Genomic DNA, 18703 nt, shown 5'->3' with positions numbered 1-18703 from the left:
CAGGCACATACACCAAGGGGAAGTGGACACAATAAAAAAAAAAGTCTGAAAATACCAAATAATAGTATTTATACTAGCCCTTAGTTGAATCTGCTGCTCAACCTGAAGAGGATCAGTTAGGGGTTAGTGGCTCCTCCCACTCAGAGTTTAACGCTCGCTCCTCCCCACTTTCCAAGCAGGTTTTCTTTTCATGGAGCTGGTTGTGACAGGTCCAATGCCAGGATCATCCTTCCCCTAATTATAGAGGTAAATAAGGATTTTAATTAGTTGGTGTCAGGACCTGCGAACTGGTCATGCCTTGAAAGTGGCTCGCAGGCTTATACGCTTTGGCCAAAGGGTTAACTAAATGACCCTTTTTCAAGAGATATAAAGGTATTTCACTGTGTATTTTTGTCAAATTGGATGTTGCTCTAGACTTCTTTGTTTCTTGTTTTATACCTGTATGACTAGCAGCTGTGGTTCTAGCATACACAGAAAAATATTGATGCAATAGTGCCTTCCGAGGTCACTAAGAAGAAAACACCCGAAAGTGTCAGAATAGTGGGTAAAATTTGTTTTTTCAGTAATTAACCCGGCCACACGAAATGGGAAATGAGAAATCCTCAACAAGCAGTACTAAGGAGGCGGAGCTGGAACAAACATGTGACAATCCTTTGACCAGCCCTGAAGATTCACTGCAAACAGACCAGGGACAGTTGCTAAAAGTGTCTGTACGAGCAGGCCAAGCAAAATGGCCTACAACAGCAGTATTTTTAGCAGCAAGCCCAACTCCAAATCCAGCAGCAGGGAGCACAAGATGAAAGGCTGGCTCGAATGATGACAGACTTGGAGACGGCTAATGCTATTCTTACCGCCATGGACAAGAAACAGAGCTGCTCTGGCGAAATAATTGCTGACTGGAAGCAGAAATATGAAGAGGCTTAGGCCACGCTTATAGTGCTGGTGACGGAGATGCGACCGATGACGTCATCCGTCCCAACCACCGAAAGTTGCAATTTGATTTTTAGCAACGTCACTAAAGGGGGGGGGCGCAATTTGATTGGTTTAGAGACAGTCACATGTGGTGACTGTTTCTAAAAAATCTAATTTACCCGGCTTCCAATTTTTAGTCGCTGTCGCACTAACGATAAGCGCTTGTAACGGAGTAAATGGATTTGTTTCGGAGCGACGTCGCGTCACCGTCACTATAAGCGCAGCCGTGGGCAGAGCTGAAAGTCTCTCGGAAGAAGGCCCTCAGTCTCAGTATAGAGCTTGGACAATCTCAGCACAGAGGTGGGAATCTCTCAAAAGGAGTTTTCCAGTCTGTGCAGACCTGGGCGTCTCTCAGAAAGAGATCTACAGTCTGAGTACAGAGTTGGAAAGCTCATAGAAAGAGGGTTCACATTCAGCATAGAGCTGGACATCTCTCTCACTAGGAGGTTTGCGGTTTCGACACAGAACTGGAATTCTCTCAAAAGGAATTTCACACGTCAATGTGCAGAACTGGGAGTCTCTCAGAAAGAGATTCGCAGTCTTAGTGCAGAGCTGGTAGTCTCTCAAAAAGAGGTTCACAGTCTCAACATAGAGCTAGAAGTCTTGCACTAGGAGATCCGAAGTCTCAATACAGAGGTGTGTAAATGGAAGTATGACTACGAAAAGGTCTGGATTGTTTTAGAGACTGCGAAAAGAGGAATGAAACCGGAAAGAAGAGGTTCCAGATCTGACTGATCAAGTCAGTAAAGGAAATGAGAAGCTGGTGGAGAAACAAATGGAACAAGAAAAGTTGGTAGAGCAGTTAGCACTGAAAGAAGCAGAAGGCACCTTGGAACCGGAAAGAGGCTAATCCCTTTGCTCTGATCTGAGAAAGTTCTACCTGGAAACAGAGTCTGAAAGAAAGAAGAGAAGCATTCTAAGGCTTCAGAAATATTACAGAGTTCTTATCTATGAAAGGTTAGAGCAGTGATTCCCAAACAGGGTTCCGTGGAACCCTGGGGCTCCTTGAAGCAGTCTCAGGGGTTCCTCCTATCGACCACAGACCCCACCCCCCTCCCATAGTCCGCTCACTCTCAGGACTGCAGGGTAGGAGCGCGCTCTATCAGTGTTACCCGGCACTTCCGGTGCCTGCTGCTAGCTAGAGGGAGCGCTTGAAATTCTGCTTGGTCTTTCATTCTGCTGTCCGCCACCGCCTCCTCCTCTGCCGGCAACCGGAGCATAGCAGCCTCTCCTCCAGCCTGAGGTAGGCATAAGGGCGTATGGGGGCAGGGAGAGAGGAGATGATGTGAGATCCAGGGTGGTGGAGGGTGAAGTGAAAATAGGAGGGGGTGGGTGATGTGAGATACAGAGGGGGAGAGTGATGTGAGATGCGGGGGAAGGGTGATGTGAGATGCAGGGGGGGAGGGTGATGTGAGATGCAGAGGGGGAGAGTGATGTGAGATGCAGGGGGGTGATGTGAGATGCAGGGGCTGGGTATATGAGGATAATGATGATGATGAGGGGTGCTGGTGGAGATATGAGGATGATGATTTTACCCGTGTGGCCCAAATATGTTTTCCTTGGAGCAGTTCAGCCCTTCTCACTTTACAAGCTTAGTATGTATTGGCAGGGGAGGGGTATTTTTATTATGTATTGTGGGGTGGGGTTATATGTATTTCAGGTGGTGTTTTTTTTTGGTATGTATCTTGTAGGGTGGATTGAGAGAGACTGGGGTAATTGACGGAAGGTAGTGGTGAGTGAGAGGAGAGATGGGGGAGTGAGTGAGGAAATGAGGGAGTAAGAGTGAGACGCAGGGGATAAATACATGCGAGGCGGGAGGGGGGGAGAGTGAGTGAGACGGATGGGAGAGAAACACATGGGTAGAGAGTGGGAAATAGAGGGGGCTCGTGAGGTGTGACATTTTGTGATTTACCCCTGTCGAACCTAATATTTGTCAGCTAGATAGGGGTTCCCCGAGATTTTTCTAAATACTTCAAGGGTTCCCCCAAACAAAAAAGGTTGGGAATCACTGGGTTAGAGAGAAAAGGATCTGTGCAAACGCTCTGAAACTGTCATAGAGGGTGCCTACAGAGGAATGAAAGCTAGTCCACTTTATCGCCAGAATAAAGCAGCCTCACTTTTTCAGTTATATGGAGAATGCAATGACACAGAAAGAAATATAAAGATTTGAAGCACTGTGTAATTGTATAGCGGTCACATGTTAGTTAGGAAGTATCTGCAGCAAAGATGCTATAGGAAAGTGAAGGAAGCTACTGGTGTGATTCAGTCCAGATATAGGTCCTACATCACAACCAAGCAAGCTGTGCATTGATAGAAGCGCATCCGCATTGTCATCTCAGTGCTTTCCACAAAATGCAGGAAAGAAAAAACAAATTACGACTGAAGTGCAATACAAATCCAGTCATGCTACCGTGCTCACGTGGCCCGAACCAGATTCCTAACGATAAAAGCAGCCACTATAAAGATTCAGGTTATGGCTAGAATGAGACAGAACTGTATCTGTGATCACGCCCCTAAAGATGCAACTCTGGTTATCCACTCGTCTTTGCAAGGGAAAAAGGCACAAGACTACAGGCTTGCAAAATGTAAAAAAGAAAGGCCACGGGTAACGGTTAGGTGTGGAGAGGAGAACTGCAGCAAGATTGATGTACTGGAATACAAGGATCCTGAAACAGATGCAAATTACATCTCTACTGATTTGGGGGTCATGCATATGGTGGATACGCCTGGATGTGCATGAGCATAAGCATGGATGAGGAAGCTGTAGGCTAGTGTCCCCTGGTAGTGAAGGAACTTCAAGACTAGGCTACTGTAGCAGAGATTACCCACAAGACATCACTTGGGACTTCACCACACATTGGAGAAGCGGACAGGCTGGACATATGAATGCTTCAAAAAAGGGAGACCCAAGACTATAAGTTTGCCAACTGTCAAAGAAAGATGCCACGGGTGAGATGCCCAAGATCAACAATGCTGAGACAGATGCGGGTGGTCACCCTAGTGATAGGAAAGATAAAACAGCACGACGCATGAAAAAAATTCATGGCCAAGTGTGACGGTAACTTTATGACAGGCTATAATAATACACCAAAAATACCTGGGTTGAACTGAACACGGCTGAGATATGATAAAATATAATTTATTCCTTGAAAAACGTGAACACACGAGATTATACAAATAACAGACAAAATATAGACACTTACTTAAGATGGAATGATGAAACAGTCAAATCTTGACTGGCAGTTCATACTGCACCGACACACTTTATTAGAGCAAATACCCAGTATGTACCTGGCAGATACCTGGAATGCGCCGCTCCTCACCTCTGACAAGCCCCGTTGCGTTTGCCTTCCCAGCCTGGGTTCATGCCTGGCTGACGGGCGACTGATCTGTTAAATGATAATGATTAGGATATAATAGGCTGCAATGCTTCGCGTGTCTACCAGATGGCATAAATTCATGAATTGTAATGCAGTATATATATATATACTGTGCAGTATTGCAGCCAGCGGGAATAAAATGCTTCAATCCCTGCCTGGAAAATACCTCAATGCACTCGGGCAGAAAACAGTCACAAACCTCAATACACCCGGGTATACCCGAATTCGTGGGACTAGCCGAGCTCGAATAAAGTGTGTCGCCAGTGTACAGCAATCTTGAGTATCACAGAAGACACAAAGACAACAACAACATAGAGTAAAGGCTGAGCCCCATTCTTATACCATCTCAAACCCATCTCTTAAAACCTAGGCACCGAGCTGGCTAGCAAAATCTGTTTGAGGTAGATTTTTCTTCCCCTACAGGTGTAAACTGGGCCACTTGCAAAACACTCAATTCCTTTGTTCCTGCCCTAGTGTAAACAATCAGGGCAGTTAACTTTTGATCACAGGGCTTATGCTAAATCATCCGGATGCTCTTCCTGCCCTATTAGCATAGCAGATGGAGTCTGCATTTTCAGAGCAGATCCAAAATATCAAATACACTTTAATATCTTCACATATTAATAAGTTCCGTTCTGGTGGGCTCAGTGGGTCGAAATCTGCCAGTTTTTAATGCCTACAGTGACTCTACATATTGGCCAAATTTCAACTCTCTGCGACCTCCAGACCCGGAGATACAGAAATGTACTTTAAAACATTTTTAAAATACAGGATTCGTCCCTTTAAAAATGAATCTCTGCTTTTCACTCTTTCACCATTGAAATCAACGGGCTCCGCCGCCATAGCGTTGAATGGCGGGCTCCGCTGTTGCCGTCAATATGGTTTCCCGCCATAGACTTTCAATGGAGAAACCGCCACCATTGAAGTCTAGAGGAAAAACCAACAAACTTTACATTCACCCACACTCCGTCTGGTTGGTCGGAGAGGGCTGGGAAGGGTCATGCATTAAAGCCGAAACCTTGGCTACATGCCACCCAAATCCCATCCCTCTAGTCATTCCAGAACCGGAGATATGGACTTACATTTTTCATCCTTTCACACTTAGTCGTTATTACGCCACGCGGCTTTTCCCCATTGGAATCAAAGGCCGGCGCCGTCATAGACAATGCATGGCGCACGCCGCCATTAGATTCAATGAGACCTCCGCTCCGCCATTGAAGTCTCCGCTCGACCCCTTACGGGGGTCTCTCATTCCTGGACCCGGTGTGGATCGTGTGAGGGGGTTCCTAGGAGCTAGGGGCAAAAATAACTTTATTCCCAGGGGCCCTAGAACCTAAGATTCCCACGCCAATTGTCTTTGAACTTGACCGAAGTGATTAAACTCATTTCAAAGACATTGTATCCGCTTTTGCGGTCTGCGGTTTGGATGGCTGCCAACCTGTTCCTTGAGGCCGGCGTTGAAGAATCTCCATTGAAGTCAATGAGCCCATTGACTTACAATGGGAAACCGCCGCTCCTCCTCTCGGACGCCACCTGCTGGTCGTCGCTGGAAAACAGGTCCAAAACCGCTACTTCTGCCATTAGTACGCATGGAGTCTCAATGGCGACCTATGGAAGGCTGCAAAATGGAGCCTGAAAAGGTGGGAAAAGGGAACAAAGGGCTATAATCACTAAATTAATATTAACCCCTTCCCTCCCACATCAACCCTAGTGTATGTGTGAGTGCAAACACCAGGATGAGGCATTACATTTATACAGTGGAATCAACAGTTGGATACTGAAGCAAGGTAAAAAACACATTACTGGACCTCAGTCCAGTTTACCCCTTGCTTCCCAGGTGAGAGTAGAGGGTGGCCAAATGGAGTGTAACCCCTTTAATCCCGGGCCAAATCCTCTCTCTCATGACACCTCCCCTGCTCAATGGGTGCCTTGTAACCCAGCTGCCTCCCCTGGCACTGGGACACCACTGGCATCCTTGAAGCACTCAATAAGTCCTGAGGGATTGGTTTGGCAACATTGTCCTCCGGCATTGTCCAGTACATTGTCCTGGCCACAGTGGGCAGTGAAGTCCAGATCCTGCTGAGCAGGGCTCCACCGTGGCCACCGGGCATTCTCATTTGCCACCCTCTGCCCCCACCCAGTGCATGGTGAACAAAGTCCATGGTGAAGGGGCACCTCTGCAGTCCAGGCTGCATACTGCCCAGAGACTGGCATGTCTCTGCACCAGCGAGAGACCAGCTATCAAGCACAGACCGTCGCTTTCCTGTCAACCAAGTCTGGGAAAGAGCTATGTCACTATCCTGTAGGGACCCTACCTGCCCTGGCCCTGTGCCCACCTGTAGCTGCTCCGCTATACCCTTGCCTCTCCTCCCTGGCTCTGGGGCAGCCCCCACCCCGAGTGGCATCATATCTGGAATCCAGAAACCACCTGGGGTGCTGACTACTACCCCCTCCTGTGCCCCCTGGGACAAGGCAATCTCCCAGTATCCTGTACTGGGGTCCCTGGTACCCAGGTGCTTTGCCCGTGCCCTCTCAAAACTGAAGGCCAGGAAACAAGCACCTGCTACCACCACTGCTGCTAGGGCCAGCATCACTCCTCTCCCCTCCACTGTGCTGCCCTTCCTCCCTGTAGCTACCCTTGGCTGCCCTGGGGACAGAACCCTCTGCTGTACCCCCCTAGCCCTGGCTACTGCTCCTGGCTGCCTACCTACCCACAGCCCCACCTCTTGGACCCCTGGGGACTCTGTCAGGGGGGTCACTCCGGGTAAGTCAGCGCAAGGGACCTCTTGCCTACCTGGCCCATCCCTAGCTTCTGCCAGCTGCCCGACACCCCACTGACCTCCTATCTCCCCCTGCTCCACAGTGTCTCCCTGCCTAGCCTCCCCTAGGCCCAGCCCCTCAGCCCCTGCTGCTTACCTCCCTGCAGCCCACCTGCACTCCTCTCCCCCCTGGGCAATCCTAATCCAGACACTGGAACTACCTGAGTGCACCTGCCTCCCTGACCTTGTCTCCCCCTTACCAGGGATGACCTCAGGGGCACCTCTCCAGATGCAACCGCCTTAGCTCTTGGCTGGCAGGTATACCTGGGGTGGCACAAGCTTGCCACTGCCCATGATACCCCCAGCCCATAACCAGGCTGCAACAGGGGGTTGCTGATCTGAGAGACCCCCTGAGGCTCCGCCAGGGTAATGGGGAACTCTAGCTGCCATACCTGCTGCTTTCCCTCCCCGGCTACCACTAGCCCTTCTTCTCCTACTGAGATCTGGTGCTGGCTACCTACCTGCAGCTTGCCCTCACTCCGCTTCTCTCTAGCTATTCCTAACCTGGATCCTAAGGTCACCTGAGTGAGGCCATCTCCCTGACACTGCCTCCCCATTACTGGAGAGGAGCCCAGGGGCACTGGTGCAGAAGCACCTACCTTGGCTCCTGGCTGGCAGGCAATCTGGGGGTGGGCTAACTGTGCCACTGCCCCTGATACCTCCAGCCCATAGCCAGTCGACAACAGTGGGGCTCTAAACCGAGATACCCCCTGATGCTCTGCCAGGGTAATGGGGAGATCTGGATGGCTCACTTGCAGCCTTCCCTCCCCGGTTCCCACTGGCCCACCCAACCCTCTACCAGGCAATCTTACTCTAGAGCTGGGTGCTAACGAGGCTAGCCCCTCTCCCTGAAGCAGTGCCCTAATTACCGTAGGGGAGCACAGGGTTGTTGGTGCAGATGTACCTACCTTAGTTCCTGGCCGGTAGGTAACCCTGGGGTGGTCTAACTTTGCCACAACCCCTGATACCTCCAGCCCATAGCAAGGCTGCAACAGTGGGGCTCTTAACTGAGAGTCCCCTTGCTGCTCCGCCAGGGTAATGGGGAAGCCTAGCTGCCCTACAAGCTGCCCTTCCTTCCCCTCCCCTGGTACCCCTATATCCTGCCACCCCCCGGTCACCTCTACAGTGAAACCACAGGGTACAGTCATAGGGAAAACTAAGTCAGGGTCAGTCTGCGACTTAGTCTGGCTTACCTCGCTGGTCCCCGCAGAGACCGCCGCCTTCGTTGGTCCCGATTGCAGTGGGACTGGAGTGGCCGACGCCGGCATCATCTGGGCCGGGAAGCAGCGGGCCGCTGCCGCAACAGCACCCAGGTTTGGTACAGGTAAAACGGTGCAGGACAAGGGTCCCAGGTCTTTGTGGAATATCACGGCTCCCTCCAAACCATGTAAAATAACCCCCTCCCGCAATCCCTGTCCCTCCCCCCACTCACAAAGGGCTCCGGCACTTGGCCGGAATCGCGGCTCTCCCGCCACCGTCGCCGCCATGGGCGAGCCCCGGGTAGCTGCCGCAACAGTACCCGGCTTTGGTACAGTGTCGCCGGCGTGGATTGTGTTGCTCCGGTCATCGCTGGGAATCGCCGACTCCGCCAAACAAAGTGAAACACCCACCTCCCGCACACCCCAACCCTCCCCCCAAATAAAATTGCTGCCAGCCGGATGCCGGAACGGCGGCTTCTTCTCCGCCGTCGCCGCCGGTTCTCCGCCGGGATCTGATGGATGGCCACCGCTCTCCGCCGCTGTTGCCGATGCAGTCCGGCCAGGTTCTCCAGGGCACATCCCGTGAAGGGTTGTCGCCCCGGCTGGGCGGGAGCCATCAGAGGATGCCGCTAACGGGGTCATCTTTTCCGCAGCTCGTGAGCGCTGGCCCTGAGGGGCTTCATCGTCGAACCGCGCACGGCCCGGGCACCGGGCATTATTGTGGCCCGTTTGTTGGCAGTGCCGCGGCACCTGCCGGAGCTTCTCCGCCGCCGGTGGACTACCCCCCACAAGGGGCTGCTGAGTCCAGAGCGGAGTTGCTTGAGCGCCGGGCTCGTGCCAGAGCTTCTCCGCCGCCGGTGGACTACCCCCCGCAAGGGGCTGCTGAGTCTAGAGCAGAGTTGCTTGAGTCCCGGGTTCTGGGAGGGGGTAAGCGGGTCGGTGCCGGGAACCACGTCTTGCCCAACGCACACACCAGTGCTAGCTCTTTCAGGGAAAATGGACGGGCCGCCGCAACGGCCGTTACCTCTCCTGGTGCACGACTTCCATGTTCTCCGAGACCACCCGCTCCCTCCCCAAGTCTCTGCCATCCCGGAGCTGGGTCCATTCCCTGCTCTCCGGGCGGTTTGATGGTTACGGCGGCTGCAGCGGTGGTTCTTTGCTCAGCCGGACGGGTTTCATGCTCACCAATCGTCGCCGCCTCTCTCTCAGCCTTGCCGGCTGCTGGTCCCCGCGCCGACTTGATGCCCTCCTCCGGTCTCAGTGCCCGGCTCCAGTCACACAGATGGCCAGCACTTTGGTTCTGGAGGCAATGCTTCTCACAAGTAGGGGAACAGTGAGGAGGTGCCAAATCTTGTGTTATATGTTGTACACTGTGTGTCCAATATCTTTAGCCTTAGGAACTCGCAATTCACCTCGAGTTCCAACTGTATTACAGAGTCCTGCAGTACACTGTAATACAGGTCCAGTTCAATCCCACTGCTGCCACCAGTTTTAGTAATAAGCCTGTGACAGTAACTTTATGACAGGCTATAATAATACACCAAAAATACCTGGGTTGAACTGAACACGGATGAGATATGATAAAATATAATTTATTCCTTGAAAAAGGTGAACACACGAGATTATACAAATAACAGACAAAATATAGACACTTACTTAAGATGGAATGATGAAACAGTCAAATCTTGACTGGCAGTTCATACAGCAATCTTGAATATCACAGAAGACATGAAGACAACAACAACATAGAGTATAGGCTGAGCCCCATTCTTATACAATCTCAAATCCATCTCTTAAAACCTAGGCGCCGAGCTGGCTAGCAAAATCTGTTTGAAGTAGATTTTTCTTCCCCTGCAGGTGTAAACTGGGCCACTTGCAAAAGACCCAATTCCTTTGTTCCTGGCCCTAGTGTAAACAATCAGGGCAGTTAACTTTTGATCACAGGGCTTATGCTAAATCATCCAGATGCCCTTCCTGCCCTATTAGCATAGCAGATGGAGTCTGCATTTTCAGAGCAGATCCAAAATACCATATACACTTTAATATCTTCACATATTAATAAGTTCCGTTCTGGTGGGCTCAGTGGGTCGAAATTTGCCAGTTTTTAATGCCTACAGTGACTCTACATATTGGCCAATTTTCAACTCTCTGCGACCTCCAGACCCGGAGATACAGAAATGCACTTTAAAACATTTTTAAAATACAGGATTCGTCCCTTTAAAAATGAATCTCTGTTTTTCACTCTTTCCCCATTGAAATCAACGGGGTCCGCCGCCATAGCGTTGAATGGCGGGCTCCACCGTTGCTGTCAATGGGGTTTCCCGCCATAGACTTTCAATGGAGAAACCGCCACCATTGAAGTCTATAGGAAAAAACAACAAACTTTACATTCGCCCACACTCCGACTGGTTGGTCGGAGAGGGCTGGGAAGGGTCATGCATTAAAGCCGGAACCTTGGCTACATGCCACCCAAATCCCATCCCTCTGGTCATTCCAGAACCGGAGATATGGACTTACATTTTTCATCATTTCACACTTAGTCGTTTTTACGCCACTCGACTTTTCCCCATTGGAATCAAAGGCCGGCGCCGCCATAGACAATGCATGGCGCATGCCGCCATTAGATTCAATGGAACTTCCGCTCCGCCATTGAAGTCAATGGCGCGACCCTCCTTCTCCGCTCGACCCCTTACGGCGGTTTCTCATTCCTGGACCCGGTGTGGATCATGTGCGGGGGTTCCTAGGAGCTAGGGGCAAAAAGAACTTTATTCCCAGGGGCCCTAGAACCTAAGATTCTCACGCCAATTGTCTTTGAACTTGACCGAAGTGATTAAACTCTTTTCAAAGATATTGTATCCGCTTTTGCGGTCTGCGGTTTGGATGGCTGCCAACCTGTTCCTCGAGGCCGGCGTTGAGGAATCTCTATTGAAGTCAATGAGCCCATTGACTTACAATGGGAAACCGCCGTTCCTCCTCTCGGACGCTACCTGCTGGTCGTCGCTGGAAAACAGGTCCAAAACCGCTACTTCTGCCATTAGAACGCATGGAGTCTCAATGGCGACCTATGGAAGGCTGCAAAATGGAGCCTGAAAAGGCGGGAAAAGGGAACAAAGGGCTATAATCACTAAATTAACATTAATCCCTCCCGCATCAACCCTAGTGTATGTGTGAGTGCAAACACTAGGATGAGACATTACATTTATACAGGGGAATAAACAGTTGGATACTGAAGCAAGGTAAAAAAACACATTACTGGACCTCAGTCCAGTTAACCCTTTGCTTCCCAGGTGAGAGTAGAGGGTGGCCAAATGGAGAGTAACCCCTTTAATCCCGGGCCAAATCCTCTCTTTCATGACACCAAGCGCGTAAAAGAGTTGGTAACATGGAAAAATTAGTTTGAGCAAGATGTCCTCCGCAGAGTTGAGGAAGCTAAGCACATCGTGGAAAGGCTGTGCTTTGAAAAAGTTCTTCGCGAATGACTAAAGCATGCTAAATTAAAGCGCCTACTTGAAGAGACACTGGTTATTTACACCGGCTACAAGGACTGTCACTGGTGTCCTCTTAAACCACGACCACATATCAGGGCCACGGAGTGTTAAAGGATTAGTAAATCTCTGTACTTCATATTCTGATTACCAGATTAAGTATGTGGTCTCTCTCACTCCAGCCATTCTCTCCTGACCTAGGGATAGGGGCCAAGACAGTGGAATGATGGGCTTCCGCCGTGCCTAGCCATACTGTAGCTACCCACAAACGGGAGGAGTGTAAAAGGGTAAACCCGTTTACATAGCCTGATACAGCACTGAGGTTAATTTGAAAGCAGGGTGTCTTAATTAATCTCTTCAGCTGCTTCATTAGCAGACATTAAAAATCCTGTAGTGGTGACTACAGAGCTATCTCTGATCCAGGAAGATGAGTGCACCTGGACCGCACAAGAGGGACTACACTGCACTAGACAATCGGACCCCTGGGTCGCTGTGGTGGGTGCCCTCTCCTTGGACTTTTTAACCCCTATACCAGCAGGAGGAGGCCGAGGCCCTGAAGGTAAACCATACCCCACACTGAGCTTTGTGTTACGGGTGGTAAGGGGCTTAGTCCTCCAACCCACAGATAGGGATTTAGGTCTGGTATTAGTCAGCGCCCCACACAAAGCTAAGCCTGTGTGTTATGTTAATTTTTGTTACTCCTTATATGCTGAACAAAAGCAATGCTTTGGGCAAAATAAAAACCTACTTTTGTTTTCCAAAAGCAGTCTCCTGTTTTCACCACTACGCACATCTCCTACAAACTACTTTCATGATTCTGTCTTTTAAGGAGCTTCCAAAATAAATGTTGGTGCCCGAGATAAATAACAATATTTAATATACTGTTATAAACAGTGAAGCTAATTTCTCCTTGTGCAACAATCTCAATCAGAACTCAAATTATTAAATTATTTTTTTTAACCTTAACATATCTAGGGGTCTTGCAGTGCTCAACCGTCGTGATTTCAGATCCAAAGACCCACCGGTTGCCGGTAAAATAAACTCACTGGCAAAAATTTGTATACACTATACTTACACAATAACAGACTTTTTAGAGTTTACTCCAAGTTGAACTTGGGGGACAATTTTGATGCACTTTCATCTCCCTTTTGTTCCTCATCAATGTAGATCGTGTCAGATGCAATCTCTCCTTGTAAAACGAGCATTTTCATTTTTTAAGTAGCTACTAAGTCATGGGGCCCCCCTGAGTGCCAGACCGCATGACGTGATGGCTTTATCTTGGGGACCTCAAAGGGTTGCGACAATTTTGCGATAAACAAAGCTGTTTGTGACCCTTAGAATCTATGACCCATTTGATGTAGACGTAAAAAGCAAAGGCTCACAAAGTTCCCCATTAGTTCATGTCTAACTACACATTGCTGAGAGAATTGGAACCAGTAGATGAATAAATTATTCCACACGAGTTACACAAGTATTAAACAAAGCTGCATAACATACATGAGCACAATTAGCTGGTACTAGAAAGTGAAAGCACTCGTCTATCATACTAATCTCAGGGCCAATATCTGCTCTTTGTAATCTTTTGGGAGTTACTTTAACAGTCTGTGCATCAGACACTAAAATTCATATTGTCATATCGTTGTAGAAGAGGTTAATTGGGTCTGTAGTGTTCTGCATTGTGCATTTGTACATCATATTTGCAATAGATATTTAAAAAAAAATAAGCTTATTTAAGAGACATCATAGGATGGAATTCAAGAGGATTTATATTTATAGCAGTATTCAGTAATTTTCTATGCATTATACATGACTGCAGAGTGACATCAAGGGATGGACTCCATATTGTGAATGGTGATTTATTTTGAAATGTCTTGACTAAGTAAAAAAGTAAATTAATAAATGTTGCTAAACTGAAGTCCTGCGGTTAACTCTGCAGTGCAGTTACCATGTAGTGCCACTGCAGATGCTCACCATGTTTTCCTCAGCCTCCCCCTCTTCTCTTTCTTCTCTAGTAGTACCTGTTTCAACCTCTCTCTCCACTGCTTTGTCTTCCAGCTCAGCATCAAGATACTGAAAAACACAAACTCAAAATGCAATGAAGCAGTGGTCCCCATTTGTATCCACAGAAATTATTTTATACTGTTAATTTCAATCAATCAATCCCATCCTTTACATTCGTGGTTACTTTGCATGTTTGTATAATAAATGTGCGTGACCGGAATACGAGAAATTATGGAGGATATCGTCCCCTTGTTCAATATAGTGAGGAGTGGGGTAAGATACACATAATAAATTAACATCCATTCAGATTAACGAAATTAAAAGTGTTGCCTTTATTCACTGCAAAATAAAAGCTTGTATCTCTCAATGAGCTATATGTTGGTAATGCCATTCATACAATGTTTACTTTGATAAGATGTACTTATATATATTACCTTCAATTCATCGAATTCAATAGTTTTATATTCAATGACATCTGAAGCTTTATCTCCAGGCCTGGAATTAAGAAACAAGAATTTGGTGCATTTAAAATAAATAAATAATTTAAGACCATTATTCAGCTGTAAAGCAAACTGATATAAAGCTGTCTGAGGTTCCAAAATCAATTTTTGATAAAGAACAGTCAACACATTGCAATGTACCAGAAGATAACTACAGATGCAGCGGTCGTTATTCGAACAAATCACGGAGCCGTTTTCGTGTGCGCTGCTGTACTCCACGCGGCATTAACGCGGCCAATTGCCCCAGGCACACGTGTTTATCGCGGATGCTTTGTTTGAATTTCATGGATTCGGTTTCTTTGTGTGCAATGAAATTAATGAAATGTAATGTGTACAGTACTGTGCTACTGTGTCAATTTCAGGTGTTTAAAAACCAGAACACTAAAATGCTATTTTTTGCACTCGCGTCTTAAGGCGGTACGGTTGGAAGAAATCCCGCGCCATGACATGGGTATTCCGAGGTATACAACGCGTGAAGTGTTCTAATAACGGCCGCCTCATCTGTAAATAACCTTTGCAGAACTATTTATACTCAAAATGCTGTTTCAACTATATGTACCATAGGAGTGTAAAGTGATATCGCTGAAAGTAAAACACTCAAAGTATTAGTCAAAGTTATTGCCAAAACACCTATGAAAAGTACTTAAAATATTTATTTCTCCAAGATTGAATGGGATATTACAAGGTTCCAACTTACAATTATAGATATAATAATAGGCTAGTGATGGCGATCCTTAAGGCCCCAATAAATATTCTGCCTGGCAGAATATGAAATGGAACACACCAATTGAATATACTATCGGCAATGTATGAAACTGATATATTCTCTGATGGTCTCATTTTCTGAATGACTTGGCTCTGAGTAAGTCAAGAGAGTGGGATATCTCCTATCAAGCTACCAACACCGAAACCGTCCATCACAAGTACAGCGCTTTTTCGCCCATCAAGAGCTGTGAGTTGGGGGTGTGTGCCATATGGTCGATACCGAATCACACTAAGGGATAGGTGCACTAATCACACTAGACCTTGATATTGCAGGAAATTTTATATAATGTGATTTTTTTTTTTTTTTTTAAGTTATTTATATCATTTAATTCATCAATGGGTAATCGCATGAAATACTCCAGAAATTATATGGTGTTTACCAATGCGATATTTGTGAGTGAAATTTAACAGCAAACATGTAAACGAGTAATTAACAGTTAATTACTTATGCACATACTATTCATGAAAGTCCTGGCGATATTGGTCAAAATGTATCACCTTTCCAAATCTGGCAGTAGGCTTATCTTGCCTATATTTATAACGGCTACAATATATACATACTGTAGGCAAGAAATACAGTTAGACTACAGTTTGACTAGAGGTGACTGGGGACTGGATCTACTGCACACTCTTTTACTCAAGACAACAAACGGTAAGCTATTCAGATCACACTATGATCCCCACTATGCTAACCTGCCTATTTCAACCCCCCACCCCTTTACAACTTATTTACTGCAGTCTCTCCCAAAACTGACTGCACAATACACTACACTGAAACCCTGAACTGACTCTAGCATTGCAATACAGCTAAACATTTGACAAGGAACAGGCACACACCTGCTGTTAGTCTGCTCACACTCACTCTACTCACAACAGCTCCTTGCAGCACTGCCTACCTCTGGCATGAACCTACTATGTATTTTAATTTTTTTCTTTCTCCTGGCCTCATGGAGATGTTACTCCCTCTATCCACTACAAACTCCCCCATCCTGGCCCACGACCAACATCACCATACACCCTGGACTACTCAAAAGCCTTGCACTATCTACTGAATGTTGGTGGAGAACTCTAAAAACCAGCACACCAACCACCTCTCACTCAAATTACAAACATCACAAATCTACAACTTGCAAACAACTACCCAATTTTCTACTCATACTATTACTCTCTTTAGCAGGTGATATTGAAACTAACCCAGGTCCACCCATTTCAGCTCTGTCCCATGCCCCTGAGAATTCCACCTTTAAATTCCAAAAAGGGCTATCTGTCGCCCATATAAACATTCGGAGCCTGCTGCCCAAACTGGATGAACTAAGGGCATGGTGCCTTATGCATTAACCCAAAGCCATCGTTCTTACAGAAACATGGCTATCCCCTAAAACCCCTGATGCAAATATCGCCATTCAGGGATACTCCATTTTTAGGAGAGATAGGTCAAAGAGAGGAGGAGGGGTGTTATTTTATATTGCAGACACCTTACAATTTACACTGTTCAATTGCCCACCAAGTCCACCCTCTTTTGAAACTCTAGTTGGCAAAATCTGCCTCCCCTTTTCTAAGCCCATCTTGCTTGCTGGCATCTACCGCCCCCCCTAAAGCCCCTCTACAATCCTTGACTGATATCACCCAAATTATTTTGACACAGTTGATCATGTTATCCTGCTTAACAAACTCCAGAGCTCTGGAATAGGGAAACATGCTTTAAACTGGTTTCAGTCCTACCTATCAGGAAGATCCCAACATGTGTCCATCTCAGGCTCTAACTCCAACCCCCTGGATATCACCTGTGGTGTCCCGCAAGGCTCTGTTCTGGGGCCCCTACTCTTCTCAGTGTTCATTAATGATCTTCCCACAGCTTGTAAGGAAGCCTCAATACACATGTATGCAGATGACACAATCCTATATGCACACAGCCATAGCCTCTCTGACCTTCAACACATACTTCAGTCTGACTTTTTGAGACTCGAAAACTGGATTTCCCAAAACAAACTGTTTTTAAACACAGACAAGACTGTAACAATGGTATTTGGGACAAAGACTAAATTTGTAAAGATTCCAGTGACTGAGCTCCTGATTAGAACCAACGCTAACACCACCCTAACACCTGTCACTAGTTTTAAATACCTGGGCTTATGGTTTGACTCCCACTTAACATTCGGGATGCACATTGATACCCTGACAACCAAGACCTATGCCAAACTAGGGGTACTTTACAGGAACAAATCCTCCCTAAGTCTCCTGGTCAGAAAGCGTATCGCACAGCAGATGCTAATGCCAATTATTGACTATGGAGACATAGTATATGGCTCGGCTCCTCAAACCCACCTTAGCAAACTTGACACTCTCTACAATTCAATTTGTCGTTTTGTTCTCCAATGCAACTACAACACACATCACTGCGATATGCTCAAAGAACTAGATTGGTCATCACTAGAGTCTAGGCGCAAAGTTCACCTTTCCTGTCTTGCCTTTAAATTCTTCATGGGCAAGCTACCCAGCTATCTGAACAAGCTCCTCACCCCTACCACATGCAGCACTTATCACCTGAGATCAGACTCCAAAAGACTGTTCATGGTCCCAAGGCTCAACAAAGTATCCGGACGTTCCTCCTTCTCCTACCGTGGACCCCAAAACTGGAACAACCTACCAGAGACTCTCATATCCACCACCAGCTTAAGTTCTTTCAAATCTAAGGCTGTCTCACACTTTAATCTGGTCTGTAACTGTTTCATACGCTCATAATATATATTTTCTTTAACTGTGCACGCAATGTCTTGTATATAATGTATACCTTCTTCATTTATGTAACTGTACTTGTAACCATGTATTATTTGTTTTACTCTGTGCCCAGGACATACTTGAAAACGAGAGGTAACTCTCAATGTAATACTTCCTGGTAAAATATTTTATAAAAAAAAAAATAAGACTGCTGTAGCCAACTTAGTATAGGTGATACAAATACCTACAGTATTAACATTGTAACCTATGAACATATTTACTCCCTAGTACATGGGTGGCCAACTCCAGTCCTCAAGGGGCACCAACAAGTCACATTTTCAGGATATCCCTGCTTCAGCCCACGTGGCTCCATCATAATGACTGAGCCACTGATTGAGCCACCTGTGCTGAAGCAGGGATATCCTGAAAACCTGACCTGTTGGTGGCCCTTGAGGACTGGAGCTGGACACCCCTACCCTAGTAGCTCATGTGACCATCTGAACACTATAGTTTTAAAGCAGCAATCCCCTCCAAAAGCCCATTGCTTATATCTCCTGAGCGAATCATTAGATTGTAAGAATGGAAAGGGCAAGAAGAGAACTTAAAGTAAATTACAAACAAAAATGTAAACAATGGTGATCAGTGCGGACTGCTGCTTCCATATCTGCTTTCCATATATGTGTTCTACTTGTAGGGTGTTTATGTTAGATTGTAAGATCTCCGGGGCAGCAATTTCCTTTCCTATTGTCTGATTTTTCTGGTTATTGCACTCATTTTATTGTAATCCCCTATAGTTTATTGCCTCTTTTGTAAAGTGCTGCGTACATTGGTGGCACCATATAAATAAAAATATACTTATTCTGT

At 46.8% G+C, this 18703-nt stretch overlaps 1 protein-coding gene across 1 annotated transcript in view; it reads right to left on the bottom strand.

Annotated features, from left to right (window-relative positions):
* The window catches only part of CCDC7 (coiled-coil domain containing 7), a 173357-nt gene that overhangs the window by 34996 nt on the left and 119658 nt on the right, over positions 1–18703 (bottom strand). Inside the window, exons 16-17 of the mRNA XM_075588647.1 lie at positions 14291–14351; positions 13827–13925 (exon numbers count right to left, since the gene is read on the bottom strand). Coding sequence (XP_075444762.1) covers positions 13827–13925; positions 14291–14351 — 160 coding nt within the window. The remainder of the gene's footprint in view (positions 1–13826; positions 13926–14290; positions 14352–18703) is intronic.

The sequence above is a fragment of the Ascaphus truei genome, chromosome 2, assembly GCF_040206685.1.
Source record: "Ascaphus truei isolate aAscTru1 chromosome 2, aAscTru1.hap1, whole genome shotgun sequence".
NCBI classification, from domain to species: domain Eukaryota; kingdom Metazoa; phylum Chordata; class Amphibia; order Anura; family Ascaphidae; genus Ascaphus; species Ascaphus truei.
The sequence above is the reverse complement of the archived record's forward strand: the minus strand, read 5'-3'. Positions and strand labels throughout refer to the sequence as shown.